Genomic DNA, 15,501 nt, shown 5'->3' with positions numbered 1-15,501 from the left:
TTTGACCTTTCTGCAGTATTTTTAACCACATTGACTAACTCTTCTTCCTAAATATTTTGACCTTCTAAGGCTTCCATGATACTGCTATCTCCTAATTTTCCTCTTGCCTCTCTGATTGTTCTCAGCCTTTTTTGTGCAGCATCCTTGGGCCCTATTTTGTCTCAACTTTTTGCTTTTTGTTGGTTTCATCTGCTTCTGTCTTGAATTATCAATTCAGCTAAGGAGATGATTCCATATTTATAAGTGTAGCTCCAGTTTTTTCACTGAGCTCAGTTCCCAGATCTTAACTTGATGAACAGCTCCACTTGGATGGTTTTGCTGCCACCTCAGACTCATCATGTCCAAAAGTGAACCTGTCATCTTAGCCCCAAACCAAACTTGCCTTTCAGACTTTCTTTTTAATAAGCAAGGCTTGAAATCTCAGACTCTTCTTTGACTCTTCCTTATCCTTCAGTTCACCCTATCCCCTACATAGCAAATCAGTTGCCAAATCCTATAGATAGAACCTCCACAGTTCCATTTTATCCATCCTCTCTTCTCCACTCATGCTGTCACGACTGTAGTATAGCTTGTTGTTGTGTTTGGGAGCCGCACAGCCTCCATCTCTCACCTGGACCACTGTTAACAGCCTCCTAGCTCATCTGTCTCCTTTTCCTAATCCATCCTTCACACAAGTGCCAAAATAATCTTTCCAAAGTACTAATCTGATAAATCCACTTCTATTCTGCCTTTAAATACTCTTTTGCTTAGCATTTAAGGCATCTACAGTCTGGTTTCAAACTACCTTTTCTTCCTTAGTACATCTTATTCCCATTAATGCATTCTAAGGTCCTGGCAGAGTATACTACTACTTTTTTTTAAACTCTTACTTTCCATCCTAGTAACAACTCTAAGACAGAAGAGCAAAGGCTAGGCAAACAGGGTTAATTGACTTGCCCAAGATCACACAGAAAAGAAGTGTCCGAGGTCAGATTTTGAACCCAAGTCCTCTCAACTCCAGGCCTGACAGTGCCCAGCTGCCCCAAAGTGGCATGGCAGTAAATTTGCTCACATTATTCACATTATTCTTATATTCCTGGAATGGGCACTGTCTTTACTTCTTCCCTTTAAGGTTTAGTTCAAAAGCCATCTCCTCCCTGTAACCTTCTTTGATTTACTCGATAGAATCCCCAAGGTAAAGCTTTACTTTTCTTCTTCAAATTTTCATTACATATTGTTCATATATCTCCATTGCCCCATTAAGTTCTACCTTGTATTATACTTATTATTATATGTGTTATGTCCTTTTTATAGACTCTAGGCTTCTTGAGAGGCAAGGCCCAGATGGTTTTCATCTTGTATTCCAGCATAATTACAATTTCTTAAGCTTTATATGTACCTAATAATATTTATTGAATTATATTGCATCTTGTACTTTTCAGCTAAATATTTTAACCTCAGTGTCAGACTTGAGATTTCTATGTATTAAATTTTATCCTTTAAATCCCAACACTTTTCCATGATTTGGGCTCTTGATTCTGTCTTCTATCAGATTCCCATCATATTCTGTTACTCTTGAGTAATTGAGCTGATAAAGTCACAGACCATTTAAATAGTAAGCTTAAATATCCTTAAACAAGTTTTTCTCTCTGCAAGATTTTTAAAGTGTGCAGAATCCCAGGTTACCTCGTCTTGCTTAAACTCACCAGCTTTTAGTTTTCCTATTTCAGCATTCTCACCATTTTAATTATGTTAGGGTTGGATTTTTTTTTTAATTTGCGTCTTTTAAGTTTTTATTTTTTCAGGAGATTATTTTACATTTTGTTTGGAAGAAGAGCATTTTAAGCAATGGCAATGATATCAGCAAAGTCAAAGATGTGTAAATTATCAAATTATGAGAAACAGTAAGGAGACTGGTCACAGAGAGCAGAGTAAATATGTTCTCTGATAATGAGCAAACTCTGTTTTGAAATCTATAGGAGTCCCCTCATCACCAAAAAACAGCTTAATTTGAATTAAAAAAGGATAGTGGCAAAAGATAAACCCCTCTTCTGTCAGCCCATGAAATCTTGCCTTCCATTGGTTCTAAGAATTCACAACCCTATCTGTAGTTGGCTTTTGAGCTATATTGTTGCTATAGTGATTTCTCTGTAAACACCAACCTCCTCACTCCTTTTGAAGAATGCTACTATACTGGACTTATTTCTTTCCCTTCTTTTACCTTCCAAAGAGCCATTGTGATCCAAAATTTGGACTGGAAAAATAATTTCTACAGCTATAAGATATTTGTAGGCTTTGTAGGTCAATTCCCAGAATTGTAGCAAGGTGTCCTCAGGATACCTGAATCTTGCTCCCATTCTTGCCACTAACTTACTCTGTGACCTTGGACAAATCTTTTCCTCTTCCTAGACCTCAGTTTTCATCCTGGATTTAACGAAATCTATGTTGTCTTCTAGCTCTGATATTTTATGTTATAAGGCCCCCCGCCCAGCCCTGACAATTTATGTTGTCGGAATCATAAAACTTGAGAGGTCTTCTAGTCCAACATATATCTGAGTAATTCTTGTTATATTCCCTTTACAGAGTTCTTGATTTTATAATTTATAAAATGTTAGGCTTTTATGTTCTCTGAGATTTCTTCTGACTTTGACATTCTATGTTCTACATTTTAAAAAAACCTACCAAAAGAAGAAGCTAAAGTTTAGTTGTTTTAGCAAGTTCCTTCTAGCTCTAAACTTCTATCTTCTATATTCTAAGGCCCCATGTAGCTTTAGCATTTGTTGATCTGAGCCCTGAATGGTTAACTTGTCACCCTTGTTTTTCAGGTCTGCTAGATGTGAGCCTAAGATACAGGCATACAACCAGAACGACAGAGGGAGTAATTGCTGCTCGAGCTGTCTCCATCTCAGTGCACATTCATAGAGCCAGTGGGTTACAAGCAGCAGCAAGGTGAGTCTTTTTCCCAAGAGCTAGGATTGGGTACTGGTTCTAATCAGCTTTCTTTGGATCTGACATTAAAGTCAAGAAATAAGCAAGCACACTCCTCATTTTTTCCCTTTGGCAAAATGTTTAGTGAGCTTATTAGTAAAAGCTGTTGTCTGGAAGACAAACTATACCTAGCTTCCTCTTAAATATTTAGGCTACAGGGGCAGCTGGATGGCTCAGTAGATTGAGAGCCAGGCCTAGAGATGGGAGGTCCTAGGTTCAAATCTGGCCTAAACACTTCCTAGCTGTGTGACCCTGGGCAAGTCAGTTAACCCCCATTGCCTAACCCTTACCACTCTTCTGCCTTAGAGCCAATACATAGTATTGATTCTAAGTTGGAAGGTAAGGGTTTAGTATATCTAACGGCTCCAAATAAGCCCTTCCAGTTTTTTTTAATTCAAAGATTTTCCCAATTACACATAATAACAATTTTCAGCATGTTTTCTGAAATTATAAGATCCAAAGTGTCTCCCTCCTTTTTTTCCCTCCCCACTCTCAGAGATGGCAAGCAATTTGATGTGTATTATCATGCAAATCAAACTTCCATATTGGTCATTATAAGAGAATACTCATAGAAAATCAAAACCTCAAAATAAAACTGTAAATAAAGTAATGTGAAGATAGCATGCTTTGATCTGCATTTGATTCCAATTCTTTCGCTGGAAGTGATAGCATTCTTTAGCATAAGCCCTTCAGAATAGTCCCAGTTCATTGATTTGCCAATTATCTTTGATTAGTGCTTGTTGCTCTTCAGAGACCTGACATACACAGAGCTTTTTTCAGTATTCCTGTTCATCCCATAGGGTTTGCCATTCCAGGAGCTTGAACTCAATATTAGACATAGGTCAGACCGGATTTGTCTTGACTCAATTCTCATCAGTGGCTGACCCTTCTAGTAACCGAGCTAGCTCTCTCTAGTAACCCAACTCTCTTTCCATTCAGCTAGCATTTACTAAGTGTCCACAATATGCTCAGCCTTTGGCTAGGCATGGAGAATATAGAGACGAAAAGGAGCCCTCACAAAGCATACATTTTGCATATGTACACAGATCATTAATGAAAGATGGCAGCAAAATAATGCAAGTAACTTTTTTGGAAGGATTACCAACAACCAAAAGATCTAAAAAAATGCCTCTTCTATAAGATGTGACACTTGAGCTGAGCCTCAAAAGGCACTGGTTCTTCCAAAAGGTAGAAGTGAATGGGGAGAGCATAATAGGACTGGAAGACAGCCCAGTGCCAAAGATGGAATATTGTATATGGAAAATAGCATTTAGGCCAATTTGGCAGGAACATGGTGTGCAAAGTAATATGCATTTGCCTTGGATAGTTAGGCTAGATCCAGGTGATGAAACATGCCAAATAGGGGAGTTTATTTTTTATTCTGGGTGCAGTAGAAAGCTACTTAATCAAATTTGGGACACAGTCAGATTTGTGTTCTTAAGTATTTTAATTTGACAGTTATATGGAGATTGGAGAGAAGCAAGACTGGTTGCAAGGAGACCAATTAGTAGACAACTGCAGTTGTCCAAAAAAGACTGGTGAGGTCCTGAATTAGGGTGATAGCCACATGAATGGAAAGAAGAGGGTTGAAATGAAAGGTGTTATGGAGATAGAATCTATAAGATTCCTAAGATTGGGAATAGGTGCTGAGTACAAATACAGAGAAGTGTCGAGTGTGACTTGATGATTGAAATAACAATATCTTTGATAAACCTAAGGAAATTAAGATAGGGAATGGTTTTAAGGAGGAAAGACGAGTCTTGTTTTGGACATGGTGAATTTGAGATATGTTCAAAACATTCATTTGCAGATATCTAGCAGGCAAGCAGAAGAGAGATGAAAGCTGGGTATATAATTCTGAGAGTGATCTACATCTGGCATCTGGATCAAAAGGGCTTTAAATCAAGAAGACCGGTTGGTTTCACATTTCTGGTACTTCCTGTTTCCTCATTGCTAAGATGAGGAAAAACTGGACTCAGTAATCTTTCTAACTTTTAACCTATGATCATTTAATCAACAAATTTATTAAGTACTTGCTTATATGCCAGCTCTGTGCTAGGAGCTAGGGAAAGAAGAAAAATCAAAAAGACTCTCAGTTTCAAGTTTTTTACCTAGCTTTTGGGACTGGCTCTTCCTTTACTTCATGCTGCCCAAAAGAGGCATTTATATTTTATCCTAGAAGCATTGAAGAGCCAGTGGAGTTTTCTGAGCAGGGGAATGATGTGGTTCTCCTTTAGGAATATCACTTCGACATATGTATGGAGAATGAATCAGAGAGAAAAGAGAATTCAACAGGGATGCCAATTAGGAGAATATTGTAATAATACAAGTGAGAAATAATGAGGACTTGAACTAGGATGGTGACTACATGACTAGAGAGGAAGGCTGAGGAAATAGAGAAGAAACAGAAATTTAGCAAGTGGTCAGATATGTCAGTTAAGTGAGAGTGAGATTGAGGATGACACTGAAATTATGAACCTAGATGACTAGAAGGATGGTGGCTGCCTCGGATTACGGATCTTCAGAAAAGGGGATGGTTTGGTTTGGTGGAGAAAGATAATCAGTGTCGTCTGGGTCATACTGAGTTTGAGAGACCTTTGTCATTCCAGTTTGAAATGTTCGGGAGGCAACTTGTGATACTGGTCTTGAGATCAGGAGGGCAGTCTGGTGGGCTAGATATAGAGCTCTTGGATTCATCAGACCTACAGATGATAACTGAACCTATGGCAGTTCTGAGTCACCAAGAAAGAAGAGAGACCTCAAATTCATTTATCTTAAACCTCCCTGGTGCCAGTCCTAGTAAGTGGGTACTCTCCTATAGAATCTGTACCTTTGAGAATACTAGCAGTAGACAGGAGATACATATCAAGATTTTTTTAAGACATCTCTGGATCATAGAATCTCAACTGGATTAATTAGCTATCTAGTCCAATCTCCAAATTCATTGTAAGCTCCTTCTACAGTATCTTAAAATTTTTTTTTAACCCTTGTACTTCGGTGTATTGTCTCATAGGAGGAAGAGTGGTAAGGGTGGGCAATGGGGGTCAAGTGACTTGCCCAGGGTCACACAGCTGGGAAGTGGCTGAGGCCAGGTTTGAACCTAGGACCTCCTGTCTCTAGGCCTGACTCTCACTCCACTGAGCTACCCAGCTGCCCCCTACAGTATCTTAAATTTGAATGCCTCTGGTGGACAAAAAATCTTCATCATGAGGCATTTTTTGGAATTGTTGAATATTCCTAATTTTAAGATGTTTTCCCCTGTGTTCAACATCTTGAAACCAGATGAGTGAACTGTATGATGTTGCAAGGCTTTAAGCCAGACTGGCATTCAGAGCCTTTGTAATTTTTCAGAGCTCTTCGCTTAGGATTGCCTAACAATAGTTCTCTGTCTACCATAGATAGGCTTTCTTATTAGCCAATACTATTATATAACCTCTTGCATCACTGTCACTAGCTCTGCCTTAAATACAGCAATCCTATCTCTTAGGATGTGTTTCCTGGCTAAGCTGGAGTCTAACATTACTTTACCCCTGATCTCTTCTCTCTCCTCAGAGTCATGGCTGAGCAGGAGCCTTCTTTGCAATACAGTGCAACAGTAGGTGTTAATACTTCCATCACCACACATCTCTCCTTCCTGCCTAAGGGAGAACAACGCCAAACCCACCCAGTGGCCCGCACCTTCTGCCCTGAATTCTCTCACCATATGGAGTTTCCCTGCAATTTGGTGACCCAACACAGCACTGGTGAAGCCTGTTTCTTGGCGGAGTTGTTAGAGTTTGCTGAGATCATTTTCTCTGTGTATCACCAAGACAAAAAGTCAAGTGAGTCCAAATAATATTACTACTTTATGTTCATCTAATTTCACATACCTAATATGTGAATTCAAAGGACTTGAACCCTAGAAACCAAAGCCAATAGTCATTTTATGCCATCAGTCAATAAGGTCATTCAGCAAGCAAGTTCTGAACTCTTCCATTTACTCCCTCCCCCACCCATTGAGAAAGCAATAATTTATCAGTTATATATATAAAGTAATGTCAAACATATTTCCATTTTAGCCATGTTGCCTCCCCCAAAAAAATAAAACAGAAAAGGAAAGAAAAAGAAAGTGAAAAAGTTATACTTCTAACTGCACTCAGAGTTCCATCAGTTCTTTCTCAAGAGTTGGATGGCATTTTTCATCACAAGTCCTTTGGAACTGTCTTAGATCATAGTATTGATAAGATTGAGACTTTCATAGTTGCTCAGCATTAATGTTACTATGTACAATGTTCTTCAAGTTCTGCTTACTTCACTGCCAGATGCCTGATCTGTGCTTGTTAGGGTCCAAAATGCTGAAGTGAGTGAATCAGTAAGGCAGGACCAGGCTGGACAGCTTCACTTCACTCTGTTTATTATAGATAAGAGGCAAGCTTTTATAATGAGAGAGTTCTATTAGGCAGTTAGATGCATACATCAAGATATATGTATATTGGGGAGACATCTGCCTGCAAGATGACAAAGATTTTTTTGTTTATGGAGGGTTGGTACAAGAGGTCTAAAACTTTCCCAGAAACAGAACAAATACATTTCTAAGGGCTTACAAAGATACTCCAGAAGGAACCGTGAACATGTCCTAGATAAGACACTTGAAGTTTGCTATAACAGCCCAGCTTTGCACATGACCTTTGGCTTCTTTCTCCCTGAGTCAGACTCCAACATTTATTTATAACTCTTTTCTCACTGGGTCAGACCCTAACATCCCTTTGACCCTATCCCTTCACTTTGCATTAGTTCATATAAGTCTTCCAGGTTTTTTGAAATCATCCCACTCATCATTTCTTATAGCACATTAGTATTCCATCACAATCATATACCACAACTTGGTTAGCCATTTCCCAATTGATGAGTATCCCCACTCAATTTCCAGTTTTTTACCACCACACAGAAAAAGCTGCTATGAATATTTTTGTACATATAAGTACTTTTCTGTTTCCTTTGATCTCTTTGGGATCACATCCATTAGTGGTATTGCTGGTTCAAAAGGTATGCACACTTTTACAGCCCTTTGGAAATAGTTTGAAATTTTTCTTTAGAATCATTGGATCAGTTCACAACTCCACCAGATTAAGAGAACAAAACCAGAAAATGTTAATGACCCAATCAAAGAAAATTAAACTGAATGAGCTCTAAAGGAACTCCCAAAGGAAAAAATTCAGAACCAGGTAGATTTACAAGTCAGTTCTGCCAAACATTCAAAAGACAAACCTTATATTAAATCAGTGATTTGCAACAATAGGAAAATGAGGCATCCCAAAAAACTCCTTTTGTGAGACAAATAATGACTCTAATCTCTTAAATCATGGAGAGATAAAACAGAAGGTAAAAAAACTGTGCTGGTGAATTTTGATACAAAAAATGTTGAATAAAATGTTAGCATAGAGTCTTCAGCAATTATACACTATGAAAAAGTTGGATTGTACTAGGAATGCAAAGTTTATTCAAATTTAGAACAATGAAAAGTAAACCATAATAATAACAAATTTGAAACATATTGATAACAAATATAAAAATTATATGATTTATCATAGCAGCAGAAAAAGTTCTTTATCAAAAACATATGGGAGCAGCTAGGTGCCTCAGGGGATAGAGAACTCAGTCTGGAAGAGACAGGAAGTCCTGGGTTTAACTGTGACCTCAGATTCTTCCTAGCCATGTGACCTTAACCCCAATTACCTAGCTCTTACTTCTTTTCTGCCTTGGAACCAGTACCCAGGTATGGAGTCTAAGACAGAAGATAAAGGTTGTTTTTGTTTTTTTAATAAAATAAATTTTTTAAAAATATATGTTAAAAACCTTTAAAATTTGAAGATTAAATGGGTCTGAATATGGCAAATAGCATCCACCTAAAACCAAGAACTAACATTTCAGTAAGAATAGAGAAAAAGCAAAGATTTCCTTTGTTATATCTATTAGTTTCATATAGTTCTAGATATCTTAACTATAGCAATAAGGTGAGCAAAAGAAGTTGAGGGAATAAACATAGACAAAAAGGAAACAAAATTGTCAGTGTGATAACGTTCTTAGAGATCCTTAACTCTGAAACAATAACTCCAGTAAAGTAGGAATTTGGATTGTTTTTGTTTTTAACAAAATTAACCCACACAAATAATCAGCCTTTGTTTATATTCCTTCCTTCCCTCCACCCACAAAGAAATGCAGGAAGAGAGACAAATTCTATTAAAAAGAACTCTAGGGGCAGCTGGGTAGCTCAGTGGAGTGAGAGTCAGGCCTAGAGACAGGAGGTCCTAGGTTCAAACCCGGCCTCAGCCACTTCCCAGCTGTGTGACCCTGGGCAAGTCACTTGACCCCCATTGCCCACCCTTACCACTCTTCCACCTATGAGACAATGCACCGAAGTACAAGGGTTTGGGGCGGGGGGAAGAACTCTAAAATATGACAGTACTACCTAAATTAGTTTATTTCCTTATTGCCACAATAAGCAAGCTATTAAAGAGTTATTTTATAGCATTAGAAAAATAATAATATTCATCTAGAGTAGTGATAGCAAACCTTTTAGAGACAGTACTGGGCCCTACCACCACTCCCCCTACCTCCCCACCAAGTGCTGTGCCTGCCCTCACCCCTTACCCCATACAGAGGAGAGAGTAAGCACTGCCATTGGGAAACACTCAGCAAGTGTAGAGAGGGGAAGGAGAGTGGCCTGAGAGCTCTGCTCCCCTCCAGCTCTATCACCTATGAGCCACCCACCTTGCCTCCTATGTGCTCCCATTGGGCTACTGAGCAGAGGGGTTGGGAAATGTGAAAAAATGACATCAGGTATAATGGGGGGGGGGGGGGGATGGCACAAACTAACCAAAGTAGAAAGAAGTTATCTTTCATAGCTAAAATAAATAGGAGAAGATAAAGTAGATTTTTTTTTATCTAATGTAAAAATTCACAGACAAAGTGTAATTAGAATTAGGACAACAAAATTGAACTAAGAAAAACCTTTTCAACAAGTTCTGATGAAGGTCTGATATTAAGAACATCTAGACAATTGATCACAGGGTATTACGGGCAATTCTCAAAAGAACAAATCCTATTTGTTCACAACCATGTGTGGGGGGAAGGTTTTAATCCTTAATGTAACTACTGAAAATTAAAACAGCTCTGAGGTTTGATCTCACACCCATTAATTTGGCAAAGATGACAAAAAGAAAAAAGACTACTTTTATTATATATACTAATGCTTTGTTAGTGGAGCTGTGAAGTGGGATTACCATTCTGGAAAGCAACTTGTAACTTTACTAAAATGTCAATAAACTATACCCTTTGACCCAGTGATATCACTAGGTATATATCTCAAATGTCAGAAGGAAATGATCACTCTATAAAGAGTTTAGCAACACTTTTTGTTGTAGCTAAGACAATGGAAACAAAATAAATGCCCTCATGTCAATTAAGGAATAGAACAACAAATTATGGTACATAAATGTCATAAAGTAACATTATGTCCTAAGAAATGACAAAAGATTAACAAAAACATGAGAAATTTATATGAACTGAGGCACAATGAAATGAGCAGAAACAGTCAAAATTATAGTGACTACAATGTTAAGAAAAACAACTTTGATAGATTTAAGACATTGATCAATGCAGTCACTAACCTCAACTCCAGAAGACTGATGATGAAGCTTTTTTCCACCTTTTGGCAGAGTGGTAATGAGCTATAGCCATAGAATAACCCTTAGATTTTTAAACACAGCCAGTGTGTGAATTGGTTTTACTTGACTATCCTTATTTGTTTCAAGAGAGAGCCCTTTTGGGGGAGAAGGAGAGGAGAATGTAAGTGATTATGATTTGTAAAAAAAAAAAAGGCTGTTGAAGCATTTAAAAATACACAGAAGGGGGCAGTTGGGTAGGTCAGTGTATTGAGAGCCAGGCCTAGAGACGGGAGGTCCTGCATTCAAATTTGACCTCAGACACTTCCCAGCTGTGTGAACCTGGGCAAGTCACTTGACCCCCATTGCCTACCCTTACCACTCTTCTGCCGTGGAGCCAATACACAGTATTGATTCCAAGACGGAAGGTAAAGGTTTAAATATATATATGTACATAGTAGTATAGAGGGAAACTGAGACAAGCAGGGAAATAAGTATTATTATGTTAGGTTTATATTTTTGAAAATTATGCTACATATAAAAAGATTAATGAATTTAAAAAAGATTTAGCACGTGAAGAGATGTCCATTATTTCAAAGTACTTTGTAATGTCTGTCACTAAGTCCTGTTGTCCCCTTTTCTCTTTCCTCATTTGTCACTACCTTTCTTTCTAATACCTCTCCTTTGATCCAGAGTTATCTCCCTGATCACCTATCAAATGTTATAGATGAACCTCCCTTCTCCAGGCCCTTCAGTAGTTCCCCTTTGACTACCAAATAAAAGTATAAATTCTTCACCCTGGTATCTAAGGCATTACAGTCTGGCCTAAGTCTACCTTTCCAGCTCATCTTTTGCTGCTCCCCTTCACATGCCATATGATTCAGCTAAACTTGATGACTTCTCTTTCTTCAGACATATCCCATAGTTTTCCACCTCCTTGTCTTTGTTCATATTGGTCACATGGAATGTCAGAGCTGAAAGATACCTCATAATCCATGTAGTCTAGCCACTACCTGAATAGAAAGCTACTTCAAATCTTAACTCAGTATTTTAACACATAGCTTTTGTTTGAAGACCTCCAGTGGGGAGAAACCCAACAATTCCTGAGATAGCAGGCCATTTTTACCCTATATCCAAAGTTTTTGATTTTTAATTCCTTCTCAGCACTTAGGAGTTCCCAAACCAGTGAAATCACTGCCAAAAATAATTCACACTCATTCTTCAGTGCCCATTTTAAATGCTGCCTTAACTATAGAGCTTTTCCTGGGTTTCTTCCTCCTCCTCCTCTAACCAAAAGTGATCTCCTTCATCTGTAAAAAGTGTTGCATTTGTACTTCACATCATACTTTGCTATTGTTATTTCTGTACATAACATATCCATATATTGGAATGTAAACATCCTGAAGGCGAGGACGATATCTTATTCGTCCAACATAGATTCTATGCATAGTAGTTCCTCATTGAATACTTAGCGAATTAATTAAATTCAATAAATACAAGTTAAAAAACATTAACTATTTCCTTCTACATAAAGAAATTGCTAATCCACTGAAGACACACACACTACTAATACATATGGCACAGTCCCTTCTCTCACAAGAGTATGGGGAGTAGACTTGCACACAAATAACTGATATGAGGCCAAGCATGACAAATGCAAAGCAGAGATTTAATCCAACTTCTGTGAGAGATCTACTTTCATGTGGACTGGACAAGGAAGATTTTATCAAGAAGAGTATAGTGTAATGTTGTCCTTAAGACATAAGTAGGGTTCTCACAGGTAGAGATTAGTGGAATAACAGAGGAGATACCAATATAAGTATGGGGGATGACATAGAAACAAGGGTATGATGAGAATATTTTTGTTTCATTCAATTGAAGAGCATGTAGAAGGGGCAGAGTGACTGAGAGAAGCCTGGAAAGGTAGACTGGAGCTAGATCGTGCCAGATTATATTTAAACATTATGTACTGTGAAGTCTTGAAGGTTCTTGAGTATAGGAGTAATCTGAATAGCAGTACATTAAGAAGCTTGATCTGGCAGTGGTGTATGGAAGATGGCCTGGAGAAGAGATAGACCAGAGACTAGAAGACCTGATAGGAAGCTATTATAGTAGTCTAGGCAAGAACTGATAATTGGCTTAAACCAACAACATCACAATGGGAATCAAGCAGAGGAAGAGATGGAAGAAATAAATATAAAAATCTTTTAAGAAAAAAGTCAAATGCCAGAGGATTACTTTTATTCAAAACATCAGTGTAACCTTTGACCAATATCTTCTCCATTCATTGTTCTTCATTCTCAAAAACTGGAATCCATTTTACATACTGTAAGCAAAACCTTTGGTCCATTAGTCTACTAAGTTATTTTTAATTTTGTTTACTTTGATTTTGTAGGTAGTCAACCAGATCATATTCAGCCTTTGAGAGAGTATCTCCTTGGAGTAGTCAGAATTCCAATGAAAGACTTGCTCATTAAAAGGTCAGGTGAGTAACTATTGTTCAGTTTATTAAAATATAATATTTTATAATATATTAAATATTATAATAAATATTTGTATTTATTACATATTACATATACATATTATGTTATGTGTGCGTGTATATATAAATAAATAAAAACAAAATAGCTCATTAAAGAGTCAGGTCTTTGGATCACTGAGCTAGTCAGACTTTGAACAGCTGGCTCACTTTTGTGACCATGGACAAGTCACTTCCCCTGTCTGGGCTTCAATTTCACTCTCTATAAAATATGAATTTTATTTGCTATAGACTTTAGGTTCTTTATGTTCTAGTGGTAATTATCCCTTTTAACCCTAATACTCCACTGGCCTTGTAATTCTGGTTTCCTCTAGAGGTAAAAACATGCATTCCGTATTTCCTTAGCCTAAAATCATTTTATTCCTACACACCCAGAACAAGTAACAGACCTAACCCTGAAAAGTTCTCTCTCAAAATATCAGCCACTCATCCCTTGGAGAGGTTCCTTGGCTCTAATATCAATTATTGTATATGGCTATTTTCAAATGAATAGACAGAAACTTGTTTCATTTAAGTGCTGGGTACTTGCAAGTTCACATCTTGAGGTCCTTAATTCATAGACTTACAGAACTCTGGATCTGAAAGGAATTGTAGAAATAATTTACTTGTGATCCTATAGTTTTACAAATGAGAAAATTAAAGCTCAGAGTGTACAGGTATCTTTCCAAAGTTACATAATTAGTAGCAGAACTGAGAATAGAATCTAGGTCTATAAATGCTGTTACAATGCTCTTTTTAATGTCACAAAAAGCTAAATCTGTAAAATGAACCAATTTGACTCTTTAAGTTCTTAGAGAACCTTTCTAGCTCTGTAATCCTTTGTTCCATGGTCTAAAGTCCTTTTAGTTCTAACATTCTGTGCATCTGTTTATTTTCACCTCTTTAGTCTGATAAAATAACTATGAGGTAAACAAAAAATCCATCTTAGAAATCAAGGTACATTCTCTAACTTTTCCCAAGTTGTACAACTAGTTCTTGGGTCTATCAGCTCCCAGCCTGTGTTCTTCTTACTAGTTCCTATTGTCAGAAGCACGTTTCCTAGTGAAATATTATCTGTCTGTTTATGGATCCATGTTTTCTCTTAGTTCTTAAAGGAGATAGAAACAGCACACCTCCATAATTGTCTTCTTTCATAAGGGATTACAGGGTGGTATCCAGTCATCTTGCCGGAAGACTTGGCTTCAAAACAAAATGCCGACATCATGCAGATGATTGTGGGTGGCCTGGAGCTATCTGTTTCCTTTGCCCATTCTGGTGACAGAGAACGAGTCTTGGAAGCTGCTAAACTTCTCGGCTGGAGTTTTGAGGAAAGCCCTGCTGACCTCCTCACAGATGCTGAGGAGTGGCCAGCTACTGTCACCATCTCCACCCCAAGAGCATGGCTGCCAACCCACTGTATGTTACTGGCTGGCCAGACACATATCCACAAGGCCACCCACTGCTACCTTCGCTATAAGCTGTATAACCAAGAGGGCTTCTGGACCCCACTCAGAAAACCAAAGTTAACCATGGATGAAAAACAAGCCACAGTGACATTCACAACAACAAAAAAAGTAGATGTTAGCATGGGACCATCACTGCTTTGGTACTTCAGGGAAGAAAAATTAGAAATCCAGGTGTGGCGGTCATATGGGAATGACAGTGTGGAGAGGCCCCACCACACAGATACTTTGATTGGGTCAGCCTATGTGGATCTTTCCAGGCTCAGCGAGAGGACAGCAAAAACATTGACTGTTAGTGGTGAGTAGGCATGTTAATGATTTAAGAAAAAAGCATAGTGTGATAAAATAAAGGTGGAGTTAAAAAAAAAACCCTGGGTTCATGTTCCAGCCCTTCTATTTAATAGCTGTTTAACTATGGTCATGTCCTTCCCTCATCATGAACCAATTTCCCCCTTTATAAAATAGGAGAGTATAATAGATTGTCTCCATAGTTCCTTGCAGCTCTAACACTCTTCAAATTCTTTTGTAGAATTGATAATACAGTGACATTAATAAAAAGACACTTTATTTAGCACACTTTTTTGTCAGAAAATTGTTTATCTAAGATAGGAATAAAACAAGTATAGAGATATGCTGTAGGATAGCACTAACAAACCTTTTAGAGATCATGTACCCAAATTGCACCTTCAAGCCAACTGTGAGGCCCCCCGCGTTACCCCAGAGAGCAGAGGGAGGAAGTGCTCATGTTGCTCAGCTGGATAGAAGAACTGGGAATTTGAACATTGTTCAGGCATGATTGAGAGGGGGAATGAAGCAGCCCCTTCCAGCATGCTGGGTCACATGTGCCATACCTTTGCCAACCTGGCTTTGGATGTAGATTTCTTTTCATCTACACCTTGTTGTAATATAT

General features: G+C 38.0%; 1 protein-coding gene across 1 annotated transcript in view; it reads left to right on the top strand.

Moving 5' to 3' along the window:
• Window positions 1-15,501, top strand: part of C2CD3 (C2 domain containing 3 centriole elongation regulator) — a 175,150-nt gene that overhangs the window by 80,690 nt on the left and 78,959 nt on the right. The window contains 4 exon segments of the mRNA XM_044668915.1: window positions 2,805-2,928; window positions 6,520-6,788; window positions 13,006-13,095; window positions 14,287-14,889. Of these exon segments, the coding sequence (XP_044524850.1) occupies window positions 2,805-2,928; window positions 6,520-6,788; window positions 13,006-13,095; window positions 14,287-14,889 (1,086 nt within the window).

The sequence above is a fragment of the Gracilinanus agilis genome, chromosome 3, assembly GCF_016433145.1.
Source record: "Gracilinanus agilis isolate LMUSP501 chromosome 3, AgileGrace, whole genome shotgun sequence".
NCBI lineage: Eukaryota > Metazoa > Chordata > Mammalia > Didelphimorphia > Didelphidae > Gracilinanus > Gracilinanus agilis.
The sequence above is the reverse complement of the archived record's forward strand: the minus strand, read 5'-3'. Positions and strand labels throughout refer to the sequence as shown.